A 20513-nucleotide genomic window follows, 5' to 3' on the forward strand; every position below is an offset into this window, starting at 1 on the left:
CAGCAAAATAAAAGCAAATAGTAAGAATAAATAGGACAATACAGCTGCATAATTTATTCATGCTGCAATGCTTGCTGGGAGTCATGGATGAGTTAGGATTGGTGGCTCCCATCATGCACTGCAACGTAAAGCATTTTGAAAAAAACAAAAACAAAAAAAAAACAAAAACAAAAAACAAAAAGAAAATCAAAAAGTCAGGAGCAAACACTGATCTCCATAATAGTGACTTCAAACTAATCTATTGTTTTCAAGAAAACATCAACATCTAAACATATGTATACGTATGAGAGAAATAAATCAGTCTGGTTAGTAATAAGTGTAATAATGTGTAATGTCTGGAAATCAGCTGTAGTTCTTAGGCTTGTTCGAGATGAACTACACTAGCCTGCCACTGGCTGGCGAGATCTGCCGGTTGCAGGCCGGGGAGGAGTACAGAGATGGCACTTCAGGTCAGACAGTTCATGTGCTGAACCAAAGTCATTCATGGCAGACCACGCGATTTTTGCAGATATTCAATATCAAGATTGGTTAAATACAGGAACTTGTCTCAGAAAAAACACGCAACACACACTGTCCTTGTCATCAAAGAATCTGAACAATGAGAATAAAGTGTGTTATCATTAAGGCTTTCACAGCCACAGATCCAACTGCAGAGCCTGAGCTATGTGGCTGGCCCTCGTTTTGCTCTTGTGGTACTTTGATGGCACTTGTGATCGTAAGGTGATCGTAGAGCGCCGATCCATGCTCTGACTAGAATGCATTGCTTTTGTCAGGCGGCAGCCGATCTTTGTGGTGCCAAATGAAGTCGAACAAGCCTCCTGTTGTTTCTGATTGTTTCTTTTTTCTGTTCTTGTTGTTTCTCTTTCCTTCAGTGATTCTGCTTGTTAGCAGCATGTTTCACTAATTTTCAATCATCAACTAATTAATAGCAATTATCTTATTACATTCAACACTGCTTCAATGTTATTTTTTAACACCCTGTAGTGTGGACACATGTGAGCACTGAGCACTGTATGCACACAGATTATTTGTGATATAAGCCTACATACCAAACTTCCTCATGTCTTCATTTAAAGATTGTCACCTGGCTGTGAGGGACTGCCTTTTCTGATCTTCTTCTTTTGTTGTTGCTTCTGAACTCTTAAAATGAATGAAAAGAAAACACAGAATCTGACAAAAAGAGACAAAAATATTCTTAAGTGTGGGAGAAAATACCAGTTATATGAATTCAAAACTGCATTAGAAGTTGGTGAACACATACTTATTGTACAAATGTATATATTAGAGTCACATATTTAGTATCTGTGAAACTCTGTTGTGTTTCTTGTTGTCTTTCAGCATCTGAGGGATTTCAGGAGTTAGTAAGCAGTGAAACACAACACAATTCACTCATGAACACAACAATTTTGTGCTTAAATAAACACTGAGAAATACAGAGAAAGCACCAGCTAAGTCTACAGATTGCTACTCTACAGAGATATTTACAGTATTTATAAATGAAAAACTATTTACAATTTACTTGGAAATGATGACTAACCTTGCTTGATATTATATTTTCAATATAAAGATCTGAAACCACTGAGACAACACACTTTAAAAAGTTAAAGTTTAAGTTTTTTTTTTTTTTTTACTAAATATTTGAGGGCAGTGAGGATGTTCAGTATTCTTGGTTTATTCATTATGGACTCAGACTTAATACTGTTATTTTATGTTTTTAGAGTACAGATGTATGGGAGTATCAAGTAAAATGAAAAGGAGAATTCTTGAGATTTTTCTCCAGAGTGTTCAATGTTGTCATTGTCCTGGAAGAGGAGGTTGTGATGGAAAACGTGGGAGACTTTACAGATGCATTCATTGTCCTTTTTGGATTGTTGTATGCACTGAACGTGGAGAAAAATAAGGAGTTAAAATACATGTTTGAGTTTTTTCAGCAGGTCTTCTTGAACATTAGGAATAAGGGCGCCAGAGGAGTACAAAGTCTGAGGACCAAGTTATCGCAAATGTAAGTAGAATTTCACTGAATACTTTTGAGGAAAATTTATTAATGTGTTTTTAGATGTGTAATGTTTAAACTTTAAGGTGAAGTTTCATGAGCTTACAGTACCTTTTGTCAGAAAGCTAAAATTCAATTGCATGATTTTTCTACTAAAATGTGCAGAAAATTTGAAACTAGTTTGTAGTTGAATGTATAATGTAGAGTGTATTTCATTTTTTTTTTTAAATATAACTTTTTCAACAAATATTAATGAAGTTAATATGTTATAATAAATAACATGTTGAGTTTTATGCATTACCTGTCATTATTATTATTATTATTATTTTAGATGTGTAAAACTGTATTTCCAAAACTTAAATGAATTGAGCCTTTTTGGTTTTATCAATTTGTGTAAATTCAGGAAAAAGGGAAGTGAAATGTTACAACAGTTAAGGGTTAAGTTCAAAAGTCAAGGGTTAAGAGCCCAACTAAAGCAAACACTAATCACCATAACAGTGACATAACCATGCAATAAATGAATGATTGAGTGGAGCTCATACAGATCGAATTTTGAAGTCTTCTGCAGTGTGGTTATAGCATCATCTACTGGTCATTGCCTGAAATTCATTTTAAAATTTCAATAACCTATAATCACGATTCATTTTGATATATTAGGGACTTTTATTTTGAAGATTGCAATCTTCACCGAAATTGGCTTAGATTATTGGTGTTTTTTGTACCATAATTGCTAAAGAATTAGAAGAAATTCTCTTGCGATCAGGTCTCATGTGAAGCCACGTGAGATAGATGCATCACAGTTACACTTCAATTGTTATGTCTCAGAACACACACACACACACACACACACACACACACACACACACACACACACACACATTACACACACACACACAGAGAAACCATGAGACACTGACATTCTTGCCTTGTGTTGATGATCAGTATGATGAGTGTATAAATGTCACACCTTGTCAAGATGTTTAAAAGAATGCCAATAAATCAGCTAAAAGGAATTGATAGTGAATCATTCAAGTCACCATATACAGTATGTATACACTAATATTAAAGTATATGGTGAAGTTTTTTTTTTTTTTTTTTAAATGGCATACAAATGATATTCACCTCACATTTTGTTAACAGAAGTGAAGAAAACAAAATGAATGCTGTTTCACTTATTGTAGTAGTAAGCTTGAATTTCACAAGGATGTTTTGAACAAAGAAGTTGGTTTAGGATTTATTTTTTATTTTTTTAACTAGATCTTGTTCTGAAGTCTGCACTTGTATAGGCGTATGTAATCTTTTTGATTCACATTCCTGAACAGTTTCATATGAAATTGCTATCTAGCTAACTATCTGCAGGCAGGTTTTTTGAACTTAAGAGATTTCTTGGAATTGGGCAGAGATCAGATAAGCAAAGCTGCATTTTATGATGACTATGTTGCTCATTTCTTAGTTTTTCCATCTGGCTATGAGCAAAATCTTTGGATCTTCTCTTCTCAACATTACTCCTGAAATGTCAGAATTTCACAAAAAGAGACAACAGTATTCTTGGGTAAGTTTGAGGTTAAGGTATACTGTAAGGTCACTATAACACTTCCATTACTGAACATCACAGGTTTAAGAGATGAATTTAAATCTGTTTTATGTTGGTGAACAATGTTTAATTGTGCAATGTATTGGAGATTTTTTGTATTTGTGAAATTCAGCATCTGTGCTTCATTAGGTCTATTAGATCATCCAAGGGATTTGACTGAATCAAGATGCTTCTGATCATTGAAGCTCTTCTTCTCATTTTAGCTGCTCTAGGACAGGTAAGCTTGTGTTCTAATATGAATATTACAGACATGAATACTGATAATGTGATCATTAATGATTCCTGTTGCTGCAGGATCACAGAGCTGCTGCAGTAAAGATATATCCATTGAATATGGCACTGAATTCTGTTGATGACCAATATAAGGGATGTAGCGAGAGCATGACACATCTGGTGAAGACAAAATATCTAGAGAAGGAAATGTCTGCTTCAGCTGAATTTAACAAGACTTGGCAAGAAGGTGAAGAAAATGCAACAAAAGCAGAGGATAAATTGCAACAAATTCATTCAGTCTCCATTCATGTGTACACTAACAAAGACTCTAAAGTATACAGTAATTTCACTAGTGCCACTCGTACTGACAAACAAAAATACAAAGAGGGGACATTCAAATGGTATTCACTTCACTTTCTGTTAACAGAAGCGATCCAGATTCTGAAGAAAACACAAAATAGATGCTATGTAACTTATCGTGGTACAAATGTTCAATTTGATGTTCAGAACAAAGAGGTTCGTTTGAGTTCATTTTCATCCTCCTCTCTTGATCGTAAGGTAATACAGGGTTTTGGAAATAAATCTTGTTTTGAAATCTACACCTGTGAAGGTGCTAATCTGACAAAATATTCAAAGTATCCTCATGAGAAAGAGGTGCTGATTCCTCCATATGAGACGTTTAAAGTCACTGCTGTCAGGAACAGAACAGATCAGCCAGATCTCTGGTGTGAGACAGTGTTTGTGTTGAACAGCACTGGAAAAACAAGTGACCTGAACTGTGCATTGTTTAACAGGGGAAATCATGCTGCTTTCTTTAATGTTTTGCTAATTCTGCACATTTTATTTTGTGTTTACCTGATAGTCAGTTAATTTGTAGATTTTACGTTTCTCATTGTTACTGAACATTGTATTTCTAGTCATGCTTAATTAAATCTGATATTCCAGGAACACAATGGGGGAAAAGATAAGCTTTGCTAAACTTAAAATTATTAGAATCTTTTTGGTTCTCATACATTTGTGTGAATGTACTTTGGATTAAAAAAATATTAATTTTACACATGCTCATCATTGCTTCATGAACACGTATGTTTTGATTGAATGTTTAAAATGCCATATAATCTAATAATAATAAAAAAATAAGACAAACAAAATTATTGTGTCAACAAAAGCAAATTATTACGTATTATTTATGTTACTAGTAAAAACAAAATTACAAAGACAGCAAAAAAAAAAAAAATGCAGGTAAATGAACACAACTCAGAAGTCACAGACAGACAGATAGGAATGCTGAAAAAGTCATGTAATAATTTTTGAATGTTCACATCCATCTTGAAATTATATTGCAGGAAAAAAAAATTAAAGGTGCCATCGAACGTTTTTTTACAAGATGTAATATAAGTCTAAGGTGTCCCCTGAATGTGTCTGTGAAGTTTCATCTCAAAATACCCCATAGATTTTTTTTTATTCATTTTTTTAACTGCCTATTTTGAGGCATAATTAAAAATGTGCCGATTCAGGCTGCGGCCCCTTTAATTGCTCATGCTCTCCACCCCCTTCCAAGCTCTCAACTCTAAACAAAGTTCACACAGCTGATATAACCCCCAAAATGGATCTTTACAAAGTGTTCGTCATGCAGCATGTCTAATAGCGTAAGTATGGTATTTATTTGGATGTTTACATTTGATTCTGAATTAGTTTGAGGCTATTCACCTTATTTTCCGTGACAGCAAGGGTGGCGCCATTACGTTCGTTTTGTCATCTTACTTCCGGTTGAGGGACCTAAGCTAATAGTCGCTAGCGGTAATCCTATAGCTGTAACGGTAGATGAGTATTATATGCTCAGTTAGGGGCTGTCATAACAATTAGATTAAGAAGAGAGAACAGTTGAAACGGCATCAACGATGTTACGAATACAATATGAAGCGGTCCGAGTGTTGTGGTGCACTTTACACTTTACACCCACCACCTTAAGACGAGGAGCACCTGAGGCAATGGCTGAAGGCGCTAAACTTGAAGTGACCACCCAAGCGCCCTTATGTGTGTTCGTACCATTTCATGGACGGGAGGCCGACTGACAAACACCCTTTCCCCGAGAAATGGCTCGGCAACGATGTTCCGGTAAATAAGTCACGGCGGATGCTGAACAGGTTGTCAGATTCAGGTATGCTAACTTAGCTAGCCATGTACATGTTAATGTAACGTTAGATTTGTGAACTCCCTTCTATGAATACAGTTAAGATCAGTAAAGAGCAGTTCACAAAATACAACGAATCTTTCATTATTACAATTGCCACCTATATATTTCATATGTAAGATAGTACAATGGTACATATTTAAGATAGGATTGTGGTACATTATAGTTTAATAATAGCTTAAGTTACTTACATTATTCCTGTAATTCAGAGATTGCAGGTGATAGCAGGCCAGCTAGCTACATCTCATATTGATATTGACCTAACTATTAACACTAGAGTTAAAGATTGTGTATATACTGTCTCGTTTTTAATGCATCTCTCACACTGTTCTGTTAAAGTATGAGTGCAATCTTATATTAATTCTCATGATCAATAATTACTAATGTAAAAAAAAATGTGTATGGTTGTATTATTTCCACAGATGCATCGATGAGCGTCAGTGATCAACTGTGAGGATGATCACATCCTGAACTGTGATGCAATAGCACAATGGGAGGATCCATCTGTCTCTGACCACAACTACACTTCAAAATCACATCTCAATCTGAAGCCTCCTACTTCTGATATGAGAATGAAATGCGTTGAGCTGGCGCCATTGTAAACAACTCTGCTGAGAAACAACCACCATTAATTCAGCCGCCGAGCACCTTACCAATATATACACCAACAGTTTCCAGCTACACACTTGGGATCAGCTCCTGAAGACTCTGATGGAGCTGTGTCGTAATTTATTGCAGGGTGATAATTAGGGTGGTATAGGGTGGTCATATCAGGATGATAATTTATCTATATCAGCACTGGAGTAAACAGTGATGTCATCATCCAGCTAAGTTAAGTTCGCATACAATGGTGTCAATGCAGACAGATCAAAACACTGTTTGAATATCAAAGGAAGGTGAAACTTGTCATTCCAGCATTCACCAAGAGACGCACGCAACTATCTGAAGAAGACACCACCAACACCGGGGCGCATCGCTAATGTACATGGGTCATATGACTGAAAATCTTCAAAATCATTTCTTACAACAGTTCAAATTAACCTCACCCCTAAAATTGATCATTTAGAGAATTTGCCCATTTTACCCTTCTGAGCAACATGATTTCTGATGTAGAGGATGAATAAATGTTGATTTTAGGTATGTTTCTCTGTGCTGTGGTTTTACTTTAACTAATCAGTGTAAATAGTGTATGTAGATATTTTTATGAACCTTTACAATATGACCAAATGTTGTCTATCTTAAAATTATTTCTATAAACCTTTACAATATGATCATATGTGATGGGGTTTCTTTTTATCTTTACAATGTGGCCAGATGTTAGCTGTCAGCATCTTTTTTAATAAAACCATAATGTGAGCTCTTACAATTTAAAGGATGAAGGCAGGGGCGTAGCAACCGGGGGGGACGGGGGGACACGTCCCCCGCACTTTTAGAAACAGGTGATTCTGACCCCTGCTATTTTTATTTATTTTTTTTGATCCAGCGCCAATCATTCCAGCGTATATTTCCGGCAGTGTTCTCTGATTTGTTACTTAGATTTGAGTGAGCCAATCACAGAGCGAATCATCTCTTGGGCGCGTCTGCTATGAGCTTCAAATCTCTTGTTGCTGTTGTGAGTTTTCATTCGTTCATTCATTTAGCTATTACTAGGCCGTCTGGGAAAAAATGCACCCCAGAAAAAAGCAAAGGACGATTACATCCTTTTTTCAAACACACACTGTAAGTATGTTACAGTATCAATCACGCGATAAAGTTTTCATGTTATGATTTAAACTACTGTAAAAAAGACAACAGAACCCGTATGGACCTCGTCACGTCGCGCCGGATTCAGTGTGTTAAATCAGTGGTTCCCAACCACATTCCTGGAGTACCCCCAACACTGCACATTTTGCATGTCTCCTTGATCAAGCACACCTGAATCAAATCATCAATTCATTAGCAGAGACTCCAAGACCAGAAATGGGTGTGTCAGACAAAGGAGACATGGAAAATGTGCAGTGTTGGGGGTACTCCAGGAATGTGGTTGGGAACCACTGTGTTAAATGCTCTCCTACTTGTCGCTTTGTATAAAAGCGTCTGCTAAATGAGACGTAACAAATTATTGGTTTCTGCTGTCTTTTGTTGCCAACGTGCTGCTCGCGGAGTAGAATTATCCTTTCACAATAAATCAAATTTGTTTTGCACCGAATATCTTAAAATACTTTATCAAATTTAAAATATATATTTTTTTATTCTTTATGTATATATTTTACTTTATGTCCTAACTGGTCTGTAGGAAAGGCAGGCTGTGACGTCACTGACAGAGAGAGGGGACAGTTGCTCAACCTCTCCAGAATGTGTACAGGTGAGATTTGTATAAAAAAAGCAGATTGACTATTTTTAAGGCAGTGTTACTGCTTGCCAATATTTTAAGGAATTACACATCAATTTAATTCCTTAAAACAAAAGATCAACCATCAATCACCTTTATTTATATAGTGCTTTTAATAATACAGATTGTGTCAAAGCACTGAACGGTATCAAATAGGAGAATAGAGTAATTTATAAAGACAAGATTAAACACTGAATTTCCAGTTTAAGACATTTTATTATTGAATGCAGAGACGTCATTCAGGTCAGCTAGGTCAGCTCAGTTTAAATAGGATCTGTGTAATCAAATCAACGATAATCGCTAGAAAAAAAAGATAACATTTTCTATTTTATGTTCAAACTGTTAAATAAAATTAGTTTTATGTATAAAGGCTGTGTGTTTCAATAGTGTTAACTACTGTATTGTAAGCTATTTATGGGTTGCCAAATACATCTAATGAAAAACTTGTTAAGCTGTTTAACTATGGAACTGGTAAATGAGTCAATAAATGAGTGATCCCTGCCCCCTATATGCTATTTATATCTGTTGTTTTTAGGATGTTTGTGAGGAAGTGCCAGTCATGTGTGAGGAAGGGAGGGAAAAAGAGGAAGAGAGAGAGGGAGATGAGGGAAAAAGTGAGGATGCTTGTGAGAACCGAAGAGAAGAGACAACTGATTTGATGAACAGGGAAGAATCTGCAGACTCTGATCAACATTTCTTGGCAACAAAACCAAACCACCCCGATCCCAAATGTATCATAAAGCAGACACTGTCAGACCGTACCCTTTCATTTCAGACACAGTGGTACAGCAAATTTAAATGGCTCCATTTCGATCCAAATGTTGAAGGTGTTTTGTGTTTTTATTGTAGTAAAGCTTTTAAAACACAAGTATCTTCCCTTGCGAAAAATACAGAACCAGTATTTGTTTCATCTGGTTTCAAGAATTGGAAGAAAGCTCTTGAAAGATTCGGTTCACATGAAAAATCAGATTGTCACAAGACAGCAGTAACAACATATGTATATGAAGACAGATCAGTTAAGGCACAGCTGTGTAGTGTTCAGGCCTCACAACAAGAGGAAGCGAGAGCAAATCTGTTAAAAATCATTGGTGCTGTGCAGCTGTTGGCAAGGCAGGGCTTGGCCCTAAGAGGGCATGATGACAGTGAGGGAAATCTTCATCAGGTGCTGAAATACAAGGCAGAAGAAGATCTATGTCTCAGTAAGTGGTTGTCAGGTAGAAAGGACTACACTTCTGCTCAAATTCAGAATGAGCTCCTTAGTTTGTTGAGCAATTCTATCATCAGCGATATCGCAGACAATATAAGCTCACTCCCTCAATTGCAGTTTTCTGTAATGATGGACGGAACGCAAGATGTTTCAGGCAAAGAGCAAGAAGCAATTTGTCTCCGATATGTAGATAATGATTTGATGATTCATGAAGAGTTTATTGGCCTTTATGAGGTATCTGTGAGTACAGGAGAGAATCTTGCAAAGGTGGTGAAAGATGTGTTGGTTCGTTTAAATTTGCCCATTTCTGGATTACGAGGGCAGGCATATGATGGTGCAGCAAATATGGCTGGCAGGTATTCTGGAGCACAGGCCATCATTAAAAAGGAACAACCTCTTGCCCCATACATCCACTGTGGTGCCCACTGTGTAAATCTCATTACACAGCATGCTTGTACTGCCTCACGTGTTATCCACAGTGCTTTACAGTGGGTTCATGAGTTAGGTATTTTGTTTGGACAGTCAGGTAAATTTGAATCTTTGTTCAAGGAGGTTGCAAAATCTGTTCAAGGGTCCTTTCAAACTATAAGGCCCCTTTGTCCCACAAGATGGACAGTTCGCTCCATTGCTATCCATGCTGTGCTGAATCAGTATGAGTCTGTACTGCTTGCTTTCAGTGAAATGGCAGCTGGCAGCACAGACACGGCTAACAGGGCAAATGGACTACATGACAGATTCCAGCAGGGTAATGTAGTTCTTGGTCTTCTGCTTGCCTTAGAGGCTATAGAAGAATTGGAGAATCTCAACACATCTCTCCAAAGTCGAACACAGACCATCAATGGTATGCTTTCTGCTGTTGCCTATGTGAAGGATGCTGTTGCAAATAAAAGAAATTCAGAGAGGTTTCAAATTGTCTACACCAAAGCATCAGAAATGTGCCAAACCCTTGATCTCTCTCCAATTGCACTGCCCCGTACTCGTAATCCTCCTAAACGTCTAACTGGTCAGGCTTGTGCACATGTGCATTCATCTCCATCTGAATATTACAAAATGGAGTTTTACAAAGTGCTTGATGTTGTGGATATGCAGTTCAGAGAACATTTTGAGCAGGAAGGGTTGCTCATGCTAAGGAATCTGGAAAACATCCTCCTAACAGGGGTGGTCGATAATGTGGTACAAATGTACCCAGAACTGGACAAAATATCCCTTAACACACAACTGGCAATGTTCAGATCAAAGCATAATATGCAGTCCAGCAGTGAAGCAGCTAGCATCCTTCAGGGGATGTGTCCAGAAGTCCGAAGTCTTTTTGATCAGGTGGAAACACTTGTCCGACTGCTTCTTGTCACTCCTGTGTCCTCAGCAGAAGCTGAGAGAAGTTTCAGTGGTCTCAGAAGGCTAAAAACATGGCTTCGTAGTACCATGACACAAACAAGGCTGAATAGTAGGAAAAACTTGATCAATTAGAGAGAAAAATGCTCAAAAATTTGTGGCCTGCAAGGAAAGCCGAATAATTCAGTTTGGAAGTTTTGATTAAAAATCTCACTTCAATCTTGAAAATATTAAAAACTTGTAAATACATTGATTTAGGTTTTATTGATATATTTTCATAAAATGTATGTTGTATAAAATTACTGTAGATGTAATCTGTATACTCATTTAACACTTGTTTTTGTCCAACTATTAAGTAAGAAAAGTTATTGTTCAAATGTAGTGTAACTGAAATATTTTAAATATCATAAAATATCTTTATCTAAATAAAGTATAGATTGTCTCACATTGGTCTCAAAGTCCTGCAGTATTTTTAAATTTTGAGGATGATTTCACAAAAATAGGTTCCTGTAAGCTATCACGGCATGTTCCCAAAAATGCCACTAGGGTGCTGTAAAATGCCAATTGGTATTCTATTTAGAATTTATTATTATGAACATCAGCTTTGGGTCACATCACCATAGAGCTGTCCCCCCCACTTTTAAAATGGCTGCTACGCCCCTGGGATGAAGTATTCTGATTAAATAGAATAAGTCATGTCAAGTTTGCAAATTAATTCTGTCTTGGTTTAATGCATATGAAAATTAAATGGTGAAACATTATCTCTACATGAAGGTCAGTAAAAGGTGTCTAGCTTCCTGATAACAACAAACACTCTTACGACTGATTTTATCACAACTTATTAAATTACACATTTTCTAAAATACAAATCAGTTCCAGTCGTCTTCACCTACACCCTCTACATGCTGCTCCATCAACTCCTGACAGTCCCATGGTTTACTCTGGCCACTTCTTCATATCGTCTACCAGTTACGGCCGTTAACAGTGACGATATGAGACTATCTGATCATCATATAAAGTTTTCTCCGTGCTCCCAATTTGAAACATTTACTGCATTAACGTTATTTGTCATTTCTCTAAAGTTATAGCTCGCTATAAACAATCTTTTAATTACTGATCTAGCTACCGGATGTGCCGAGTCAGTTTAGCGGAAGTCGGATGACAAAATGCGGAAGAGCGGAGAATTAAAAATGGGCGTGGCGGAATAAGGTGAATATGCTCCGTGGCAACCGGCTAATGCTACAGATTGAGAGATTTATAAAGAATGAAGTTGTGTTTATGAATTATACAGACTGCAAGTGTTTAAAAATGAAAATAGCGACGGCTCTTGTCTCCGTGAATACAGTAAGAAACTATGGTAACTTTAAGCACATTTAACAGTACATTAGCAACATGCTAACGAAACATTTAGAAAGACAATTTACAAATATCACTAAAAATATCAAGTTATCATGGATCATGTCAGTTATTATTGCCATTTTTCACTATTGTTCTTGCTTGCTTACCTAGTCTGATGATTCAGCTGTGCACAGATCCAGACGTTAATACTGGCTGCCCTTGTGTAATGCCTCGATCATGGGCTTGCATATGCAAATATTGGGGGCGTACACCCCGACTGTTACGTAACAGTCTGTGTTATATTGAGATTCGCCTGTTCTTCTGAGGTCTTTTAAACAAATGAGATTTATATAAGAAGGAGGAAACAATGGAGTTTGAGACTCACTGTATGTTATTTCCATGTACAGAACTCTTGTTATTCAACTATGCCAAGATAAATTCAATTTTCAATTCGATTGCACCTTTAAGCAGGTAGTTTGGTGATGCACTTGCAGCTGTCTCTGGCTGGCTGTGTTCGAAACTGCATACTTCCCTAAATAGTATGTCTCAGTTTTCATAAAAGAGTAGGCAAAAAATATCTGGGTGGTGTACTAATTATAACAAGATTCAGACATGCGTATACTAATGTTGCATGCGAGTATGCCTACTTACCTTACTTACCTACTTCCTGTGGCTTCGTCTGTGTGTTTGTCTCCCAGTTACTGTCATCCCTCCATACCACACTCCAGTGAGCACCTTCCATGATCAACATTCCTGTAAAGCACAAAGGACAGTGTCAATATTCATCTTACCATTCACCAAAGTCAATATCTGCCGTTCACTTACCTGCATCCTTGTTTATACCTGCTGTCGATCCAATAAATACCACCCTATTGTATTACTGTTGTCTCCGACTCCTCTGTCTGTAACACAACTATATTTTCATATATTATTCACATGGCAAATATTGGCACAAACTGCAGTGCAAACAAAGTTTGCACATTTGTTTGACTAAACTCTCTGCTTGTCCACAAATCACATTGAAAGACAAACGCGTTGTTGCACTCTGCTGAAGATCAACAGTATATAGTCCCAGCCAGGAAATATTGAAATATTATGACATAATGAATGGAGAAATATATTTTCTTTTCTCATGTGGCATAAAAACTGAGTGGAATGTCTTGTCACTAATGGTGTTATGAAACGTGATCTCTTGTATCTAGGTAAGGGGTCGGCAACCCAAAATGTTCAAAGAGCCATATGGACCAAAAAAAAAAAAAAAAATTCTGCCTGGACCCGCAAAAATTTAAAAGCCTTATATAAGCCTTATATGAAGGCAACACAGGCTGTAAGTGTATATTAGCTATATTAGCCTACTATCAAAATAACGAAGTAGGCTACAAATAGGTACATGATGAGGTATTCCCGAGGTCTACATTTAAAAACTGCTGAAAGCTACAGAAAAAAAGAAGCAAATGGATCGGTGCAATTCACAGAAACAGCTGGACTCCAGGCAGACATGGATTGGCATTTATAATTTTGTGTCAAATTGTTGGATTTTGAGGTAAAATCATTCCATATATACTGTATTGTTATATATTATGTTGACAAATCATCAATTAAATATTATCCATCTTATATTCTGCATAATTGTGTTTTTTAAAATAAACACTGAAAAAAAAAAACTATACTAATAAAACTATATGTTTTAGGGCTGGACAATATGACGATATAACATTGATATAAGTGATTATGCGGATTTAAACCTACCTATAGTGTAGTTATATAAAATAGTCGCAGGCAGATGATTTTATGTATTTCCCTGGCGTCTAATCAGGCACATAAATGTCAGGAAACACGACTCCTGGCTGCATGTCAATATTCATGGATTAGGTTTATTTGTAAGAAACACATTCGAGTCCAACCTAATTCGTTTGTTTTACTCGCGTTTTCTCAGTTTTCCCTATTAAATCCAGTCACGCAGCAGGTTCTTTTGCCACTCAGTCCAGCTGAGGGAGCGCGCTTTCGGCGGGAAAGTGACGCCGATGTATAGCCTACCCTCGTGCCGCGCTGAAACGTGTGTCGCAGGCTATGATGAAATTTAATATTTATTATACACATTTTTACAGCACTGGAAAACGTTAAGAATGTTTGTGTTTGTCCTCCTACAGAACCCTTATGAAAACAAAAAATATACCCCCCCCCCCCATCTTTTTCCATTTTCATACATTTTTGAAAAAGCTCCAGGTAGCCACTAGGGGGCGCTAACGAGCCGCGGGTTGCCGACCTCCGATCTAGGTCTATATCTGTACAATGAGTCACATGACTTAGAGGAACACAGGAAAAAGAGAGACGGGAGGTCTGCAAATGGGTTTCTTTACAGACATTTACAAACAGATGATAAAATAATCTCTAATTCAGTGCTATAACCAATTGGAATTAATAAATTTAATCCATATATAATATTATCAAAGACTTTTGGATGTTATCTCATCTCTCATCATTATGCTGACAAAAAGGGGAATTTCTCTTGCAATCTGTGATGCTTCCTGTTTTGTGAAAACGTACTCAACCTAAACAGCAGCTCTAATTCACTTCGAGGGAAAGCTGACATAAGTAAGTTTAATTCTGTTGTCTGACTTTTAATGTGCAAGTTTAATTTATATGATTCATGCATGATTAATTGACTTGATCAGTTGAGATACTGCATTTTAAAAGCAAAATGATTTTGACTCTTTTATTCTTAAATAGGCTACACCAAACTTGATACAATTTGCGCTGAAATTTTGAGCAGTTCCAAATGAAACAACTAAAGTGATGAAATTAACTGTTATATAAATTATAGGCCTATGTGGCGTAGCAAGTCAGCCCCGGGCCCATAGGCAATTTTTTTTTTTTTTTTTTAAATTTATGGGGTATGCGAAAGAGTCCCAGGACTTTAATATAAATAAGATATTATCTTTAACATGCAGACAGAAATGGATCATTGCTAAGACATGGCATTGACCATTTTATATTCCATTTATTAAGATTCTTAATGATTTTCAGTATATTTAACATAGATAGACTATACAAAGTTATTGACAACATTATTTCTATTATACTTCATTTTTCTGTACATGTACACGGGTTCTGTCGCGCGCACAGACGCGCGTGCGAGCCTTTTTAAAGTATTTAGCTGCAGAAAGACGCGTTCGGCGTGTGCGCTGCGCACTATCTAGTGGACTTTTGTTTTCAAGCACTCAAATTCACTCTGTTGTATGGGCTGTTGCAAGACAGGTGCAACAGCGTGGACCGCAGCAGGGTGCTGAAAGTGGGCGCCGCCTCGTACAAAGATGCCGACACCGGCTGCATGTAAGGCAAAGCCGTGCACCCGCTGCACCCTGCTAATCGAAACGTGCTAACTTATCGAAAAATGCTACCGTAGAGACCTAGGGCCTCATGTACAAAGCGTGCGTACGCACAGAAAAGTGCCGTAGGCTACGATCATTGTCACGGGCGGTCCACTAACAATTTAGGCCTACTTACAAACCCACCTTTTCTTGTGAAATATTGGGTAACATACTGTCGACCCTTTGCCTCTTTCACTTCTCTTATTTTTTTCTCTTTCCGTTTTTGACTTCCAGATTTTTGAGGCATTTTCACATCCTCTGTCAAGTTGAATCTGCCGGGCCGGCGCTATAAGTGAAGTCAAGCTGTTTGTGTTGCCTTGGTTACTGGATACAATTTGGGCGGACTGAACCATTTTATGATAATCGAGAGGGGGAGAGGGGCCCACGGACGTTTGTGTTTCCTAAACAAATAAATTTTTTGACACCAGGAAACAGCAAATAAATCATTTAAAGTTAATAATTTTTACTATCAAATATTTTTTTTTAGCACCACAATTTTATTGGGGGCTTCTCTGGGCCCCCTCTTAGTCATGGGCCCCGAGAATCGTCATCGTTTACCCCCCCCTTTACAGCGCCCCAGCATACTTGTATACTTGTATACTGTGCTATTTTTGTTTTAAACGCATATTACTCAGACTCATTAGAGGGTGAAAACAACACAACAGAAGCATGTTGGAGGCTTGATATGAAAGTTTAAAGTCTTTGGTTTTGTATGCAAAAAGAATTTTTGTGCTACCTATATGGATTCAATTTTTATTGGCTTTTAAAGAGAGACACGCAAATGGGAGTTTTATTTTATAAGGCGCACTAGTCTGACAGGAGGATGGCTGGACCGATCGCGTGCCTGTCAGTCGAAACGGGGCTTCCCATTGTTAAAAATCAGCGTTTAGGTCAGTGTGTTTGTTTACATTTCTAAGCCTTTTGATTGGTTCTATACAACGTGTAACACCATATTTGTAGAGCAGAGATAATGACGTTTCAGGGGATACCGGGAAATGCTCATAAGCGACGAGAGGAGTTGAGAAGTTCATTTCCAGCGAATTTAGTAAAACCATGTCAAATTTAATATAGCCATTTAAATACCTTTACTCAATTATCTGGATTACGAAACTTTGGGAGATTATTTTCGAAAGTCTGTTCTTTGAAATTACCTTAAAAAAAATTGTTTTTTTCATTGTTTTTCCACATTATCGGCCCATATCTTAAAATAGAACGTTGCGACTTCCGACTCATTTAGCCAGATCGGATCACATATGGTAATTTAGTGTTATCTGTTTAATAAAATACCTTACTCACCTGTTGAGTAATAAAACAAACACCATCATCTCTGCATCGCTTTTACAACACTTCAAATCCTTCAGTTCTCACCATCTCCAAAAGAGCCAAGCTAATGTTGATTCTGGTTTTATTACAACCTCTATTGTGTTCTCTTTTTGCCAGCAGACTCTCTTCTGTTTGCTGTTTGTTTAAAACGAGTGATTCCCCAAAGGTTGGAGATTCAGCTGCTCCATGTCAATCACTCATGTGACAACAAACCTCTGCCCCTCCCACACCAGACATGCATCAAAGTAGGTTCAGCAACTTTTCTCTGTTTATGGATATGATGAGAAAGACATGGGCGAGTGACATTATGTACACAATTTTTTTTTTTCTTTTTGGAAATTTTATGACAGTCTTTAGAAAATGCTTTTATATTGTAATACTGAGGAAATATTTTCAGCTCTAATATTTCTATAATCATTTGTTCAAACTTTGAGCAAAGTTTGAACAAATGATGTCTTTTCATCAGGACATTTATGAACTGAAGCGATTGAGACATTCCCTGACTGAAACATGAAAAATGGGAAACAAATCATGTGAGTTGTGTTTTAAATAAATATAAAGAGTTTTAAATCTTTATAACATTAAATATTCCCCTGTGAATCAGTGATTGGAGTGTCTGTGTTACACTTTATAAATTATTTTTAGCACAAGAGGACCAGCAGTGCTTGTTAAATGGCAATGAAGGCGATGATGGTAAGCATATGAACATATCTGTGTATTTAGATGTTATTATGCATTACATTTCTTTGCAAAATGAATTATATCATATAAACAAGATAAACAAAACGGTACTGACTGCTGCACCTTTTAAATATATTTTAATTTCTTTCAATTAACATTTTCACCCTTTCAGAAATTCAGCCTATTTTTGAGGAACTTAAGCTTGTGTTAATTGGAAGTCATGGTGTTGGAAAAAACTCCATTGGTAATGCCATCCTTAGAAAAAAAGTCTTCACATTCTGGAGGGTTCGTAAACATGTCGACATTAAAGAGACTCGTACAGTATCACGAAGACAGATCCATTTAACTCGCACCCCAAGCTGGAAAGAAGACTGGAATAATCCAGATAAAACCAAAAATGACATTTTTCACTGTGTGAAGTCCTTATTTATCACAAGACCTCACGCAGTGCTCTTGACTCTTAAAGTGAACTCGAAACAGTCAGAGTTCACCATCAGCACACTAGAGGATCTTCTTACTGCTCAGCTGTGGGATCATACTATAGTGCTCTTCACACATAGAAAAAAACTGGATGATTATACCATTGAGGATTATATCACACGCCAGCAACTTCAACCTTTAATTAAAAAATGTGGACAGAGATATTTTGTGATCCAAAAAAACTACAGCCAGATTACTGACACAATTGAAGAGCTCATTTCCAAGAAGAACTTACCCGGTTGTTTTGAACCTCATAATCAGATAAAGGATGATAATATAATACTGTCAGAATTACAAGTCCTTGTCATGAGAATCAAATCTAAAATCAGTTCTATAAAGGACAATAAATGCTCAAATAAAGCACTACTCGATTCAAAGGATAAAGAGATTGAGAGGCTGAATGCCATTGTTGAAGAAAAAGAGAGGGAGATAAAGGAACTACAATCAAGAATTCAAGATAGACCTGACCTGTCTGCTCTACACAGAAGAATTACTGAACTGGAAGATCAACTAAAGGAAACGAATGACGAGAATGTAACACTGAAAAAGAAGATTGAAGAATTGACAAAAGAGTTACAAGAAGAGGATCAATACACAACAGTACATGCGGGCTATCGTAATACACTCTGTCAAGATGTCAATCGAGAATCCATGGCAAGCTACGCACAAATGCAGTTAGATGATCTTTCTTCAAAAGGTATGAAGATAGTACAAATGTAATGTTCAAAATATGTTCATTGATAAGTGCTGTGATCAATAAGTGTGAATCATTAATCATTTTTAAAAAAATGAAATGTAGTGAATTACTATATCATTTCATCTCATCTGATCACATTCCCACAGGCTCAGCTCTAAACAACTGGAGTGAGACTCTTCTTAAGATCTTGGAAATGCTGAAGGATTATGAAGTGAAGAAATTGAAATTCTTCTTAAATAACAATGAAGAATTCACAATATCCATTGACTCAATAGTGGACAGCGTTGATCTAGCAAACGCAATTAAAAATCAGTGGGATAAACAACGGGCAGTGCTGACATTACGAGACCTCATGAAGAAAATCCCTCGAAATGATGATAAAATTAAACAGCTGTTTGCACCTTTCTTGGAGGAAATTGGTGAAAGATGGTGATCATCAGCTATTATGCAGTCATCATTTCTTTCTTAAAGAGGACTGCTTCATTTTAATGAGATATTTCTTCTCCATATCAGGGAAGTCTCACACGTCTTTATTGAAATTAGGCACTGGAATATTTTTATCTTCAGGAACCCAGAGAACCAAACATGTCTAGTTCCTAGGAACAGGGAACATTCTTAGAACATTCTGACAAGGTTCTCTCAAAGTTATGAACATTCTTCTAATAATGTTAATAGAATGTTTGTTCAAAGTTGTCGTCTTTAATGATGTTCTCAAAATGCTAGCACAAAAACAGTATTTAAACATTGTTCATGGAATGTTTTTTTTAAAGAATTTAGTTGGATGTTCATCTAACATTTTTTAAGATGTTACTACTTATGTTATGTTCAGTGAACATTTAAAAATAATGTTATAATGTTTGCAAAATATTCTGTTAACATTTTTATAACCAAGAAGAAGAAAAAAAAGACATTGTGAAACAATGTTTCCATAACTTTCAAAAGTTTGGGCTAAACTGCTTGATTCATATGGATTAGTTTTCCAATCTATTAATGAACTTTTTGAAGTGCCAAAGATCAAGTTGCAAATGCAGCCTATGGAGGGACAGAAATCTCTCAGATTTCATAAAAAAAGAGCTCTTCATTTGTGTTCAAGATGAACGAAAGTCTTATGGGCTTGGAATGACATGTGTGTAAAAAATGCAATTTTCATTTTGGGGTGAACTAACCCTTAAATGAGAACATTAGCAAAAGATTATTTGAATATATATTTTTTTACTTGGGTATATTTACATTTTGAATATTTGCAGCATTAACTATTTAAAAAGATCACAGCTAAATTTAGTCTTGTCTAGAATATATATCCATATGTTGTTGACATATTGTAAAATTGTTATTTAGTTGCTCAACTGACTTCAGGGAATCACTGCCATACACTGTGATGTCATGAGGATAATCAGGGAAAATAGGCACTGGAAACTGGCAACTTCATGAACCTTTATGTCTTTTTATGATTTCAAAAATGTTTTGTCTCTTTTTTATATTAATTTCACATTAAAACTTTTTTTTTTACATACTTTGTCTTTGTGACTTCTAACGTTCATTTTATGATTTGCAAGTAATATACACATTAAAAACAACTGATAGGCCTATTTTTTATTGTGAAATGTGAATTGAGGTTAAGCATTGAATTCATGTTTAATCCAACATTGTCACGCAACAGATAAGTGGAATTAAAACAGAGTTTATTAGGCTACAGTCTGGGTGGATAATCAGGAACAT

At 36.5% G+C, this 20513-nt stretch overlaps 1 protein-coding gene across 3 annotated transcripts; it reads left to right on the top strand.

The window, feature by feature from the left end:
• Positions 1–14567: 14567 nt before the first annotated feature.
• LOC137009417 (uncharacterized) lies at positions 14568–20294 on the top strand. 3 transcript variants are annotated; one of them, XM_067371653.1, is made up of 6 exons: positions 14568–14837; positions 17054–17181; positions 17376–17469; positions 17582–17629; positions 17790–18794; positions 18941–20294. In XM_067371653.1, the coding sequence occupies exons 3-6, from the start codon at positions 17454–17456 to the stop codon at positions 19225–19227; spliced, it is 1356 nt and encodes a 451-aa protein (XP_067227754.1). In that variant the 5' UTR covers positions 14568–14837; positions 17054–17181; positions 17376–17453; the 3' UTR covers positions 19228–20294. The 3 variants fall into 3 exon arrangements, with proteins under 3 accessions (XP_067227754.1, XP_067227744.1, XP_067227764.1); XM_067371643.1 differs by having other exon boundaries at positions 17057–17181; XM_067371663.1 differs by having other exon boundaries at positions 17057–17181; positions 17403–17469.
• The last annotated feature ends 219 nt before the right edge of the window (positions 20295–20513 follow it).

Source organism: Chanodichthys erythropterus, chromosome 3 (genome assembly GCF_024489055.1).
Source record: "Chanodichthys erythropterus isolate Z2021 chromosome 3, ASM2448905v1, whole genome shotgun sequence".
Taxonomy (NCBI): domain Eukaryota; kingdom Metazoa; phylum Chordata; class Actinopteri; order Cypriniformes; family Xenocyprididae; genus Chanodichthys; species Chanodichthys erythropterus.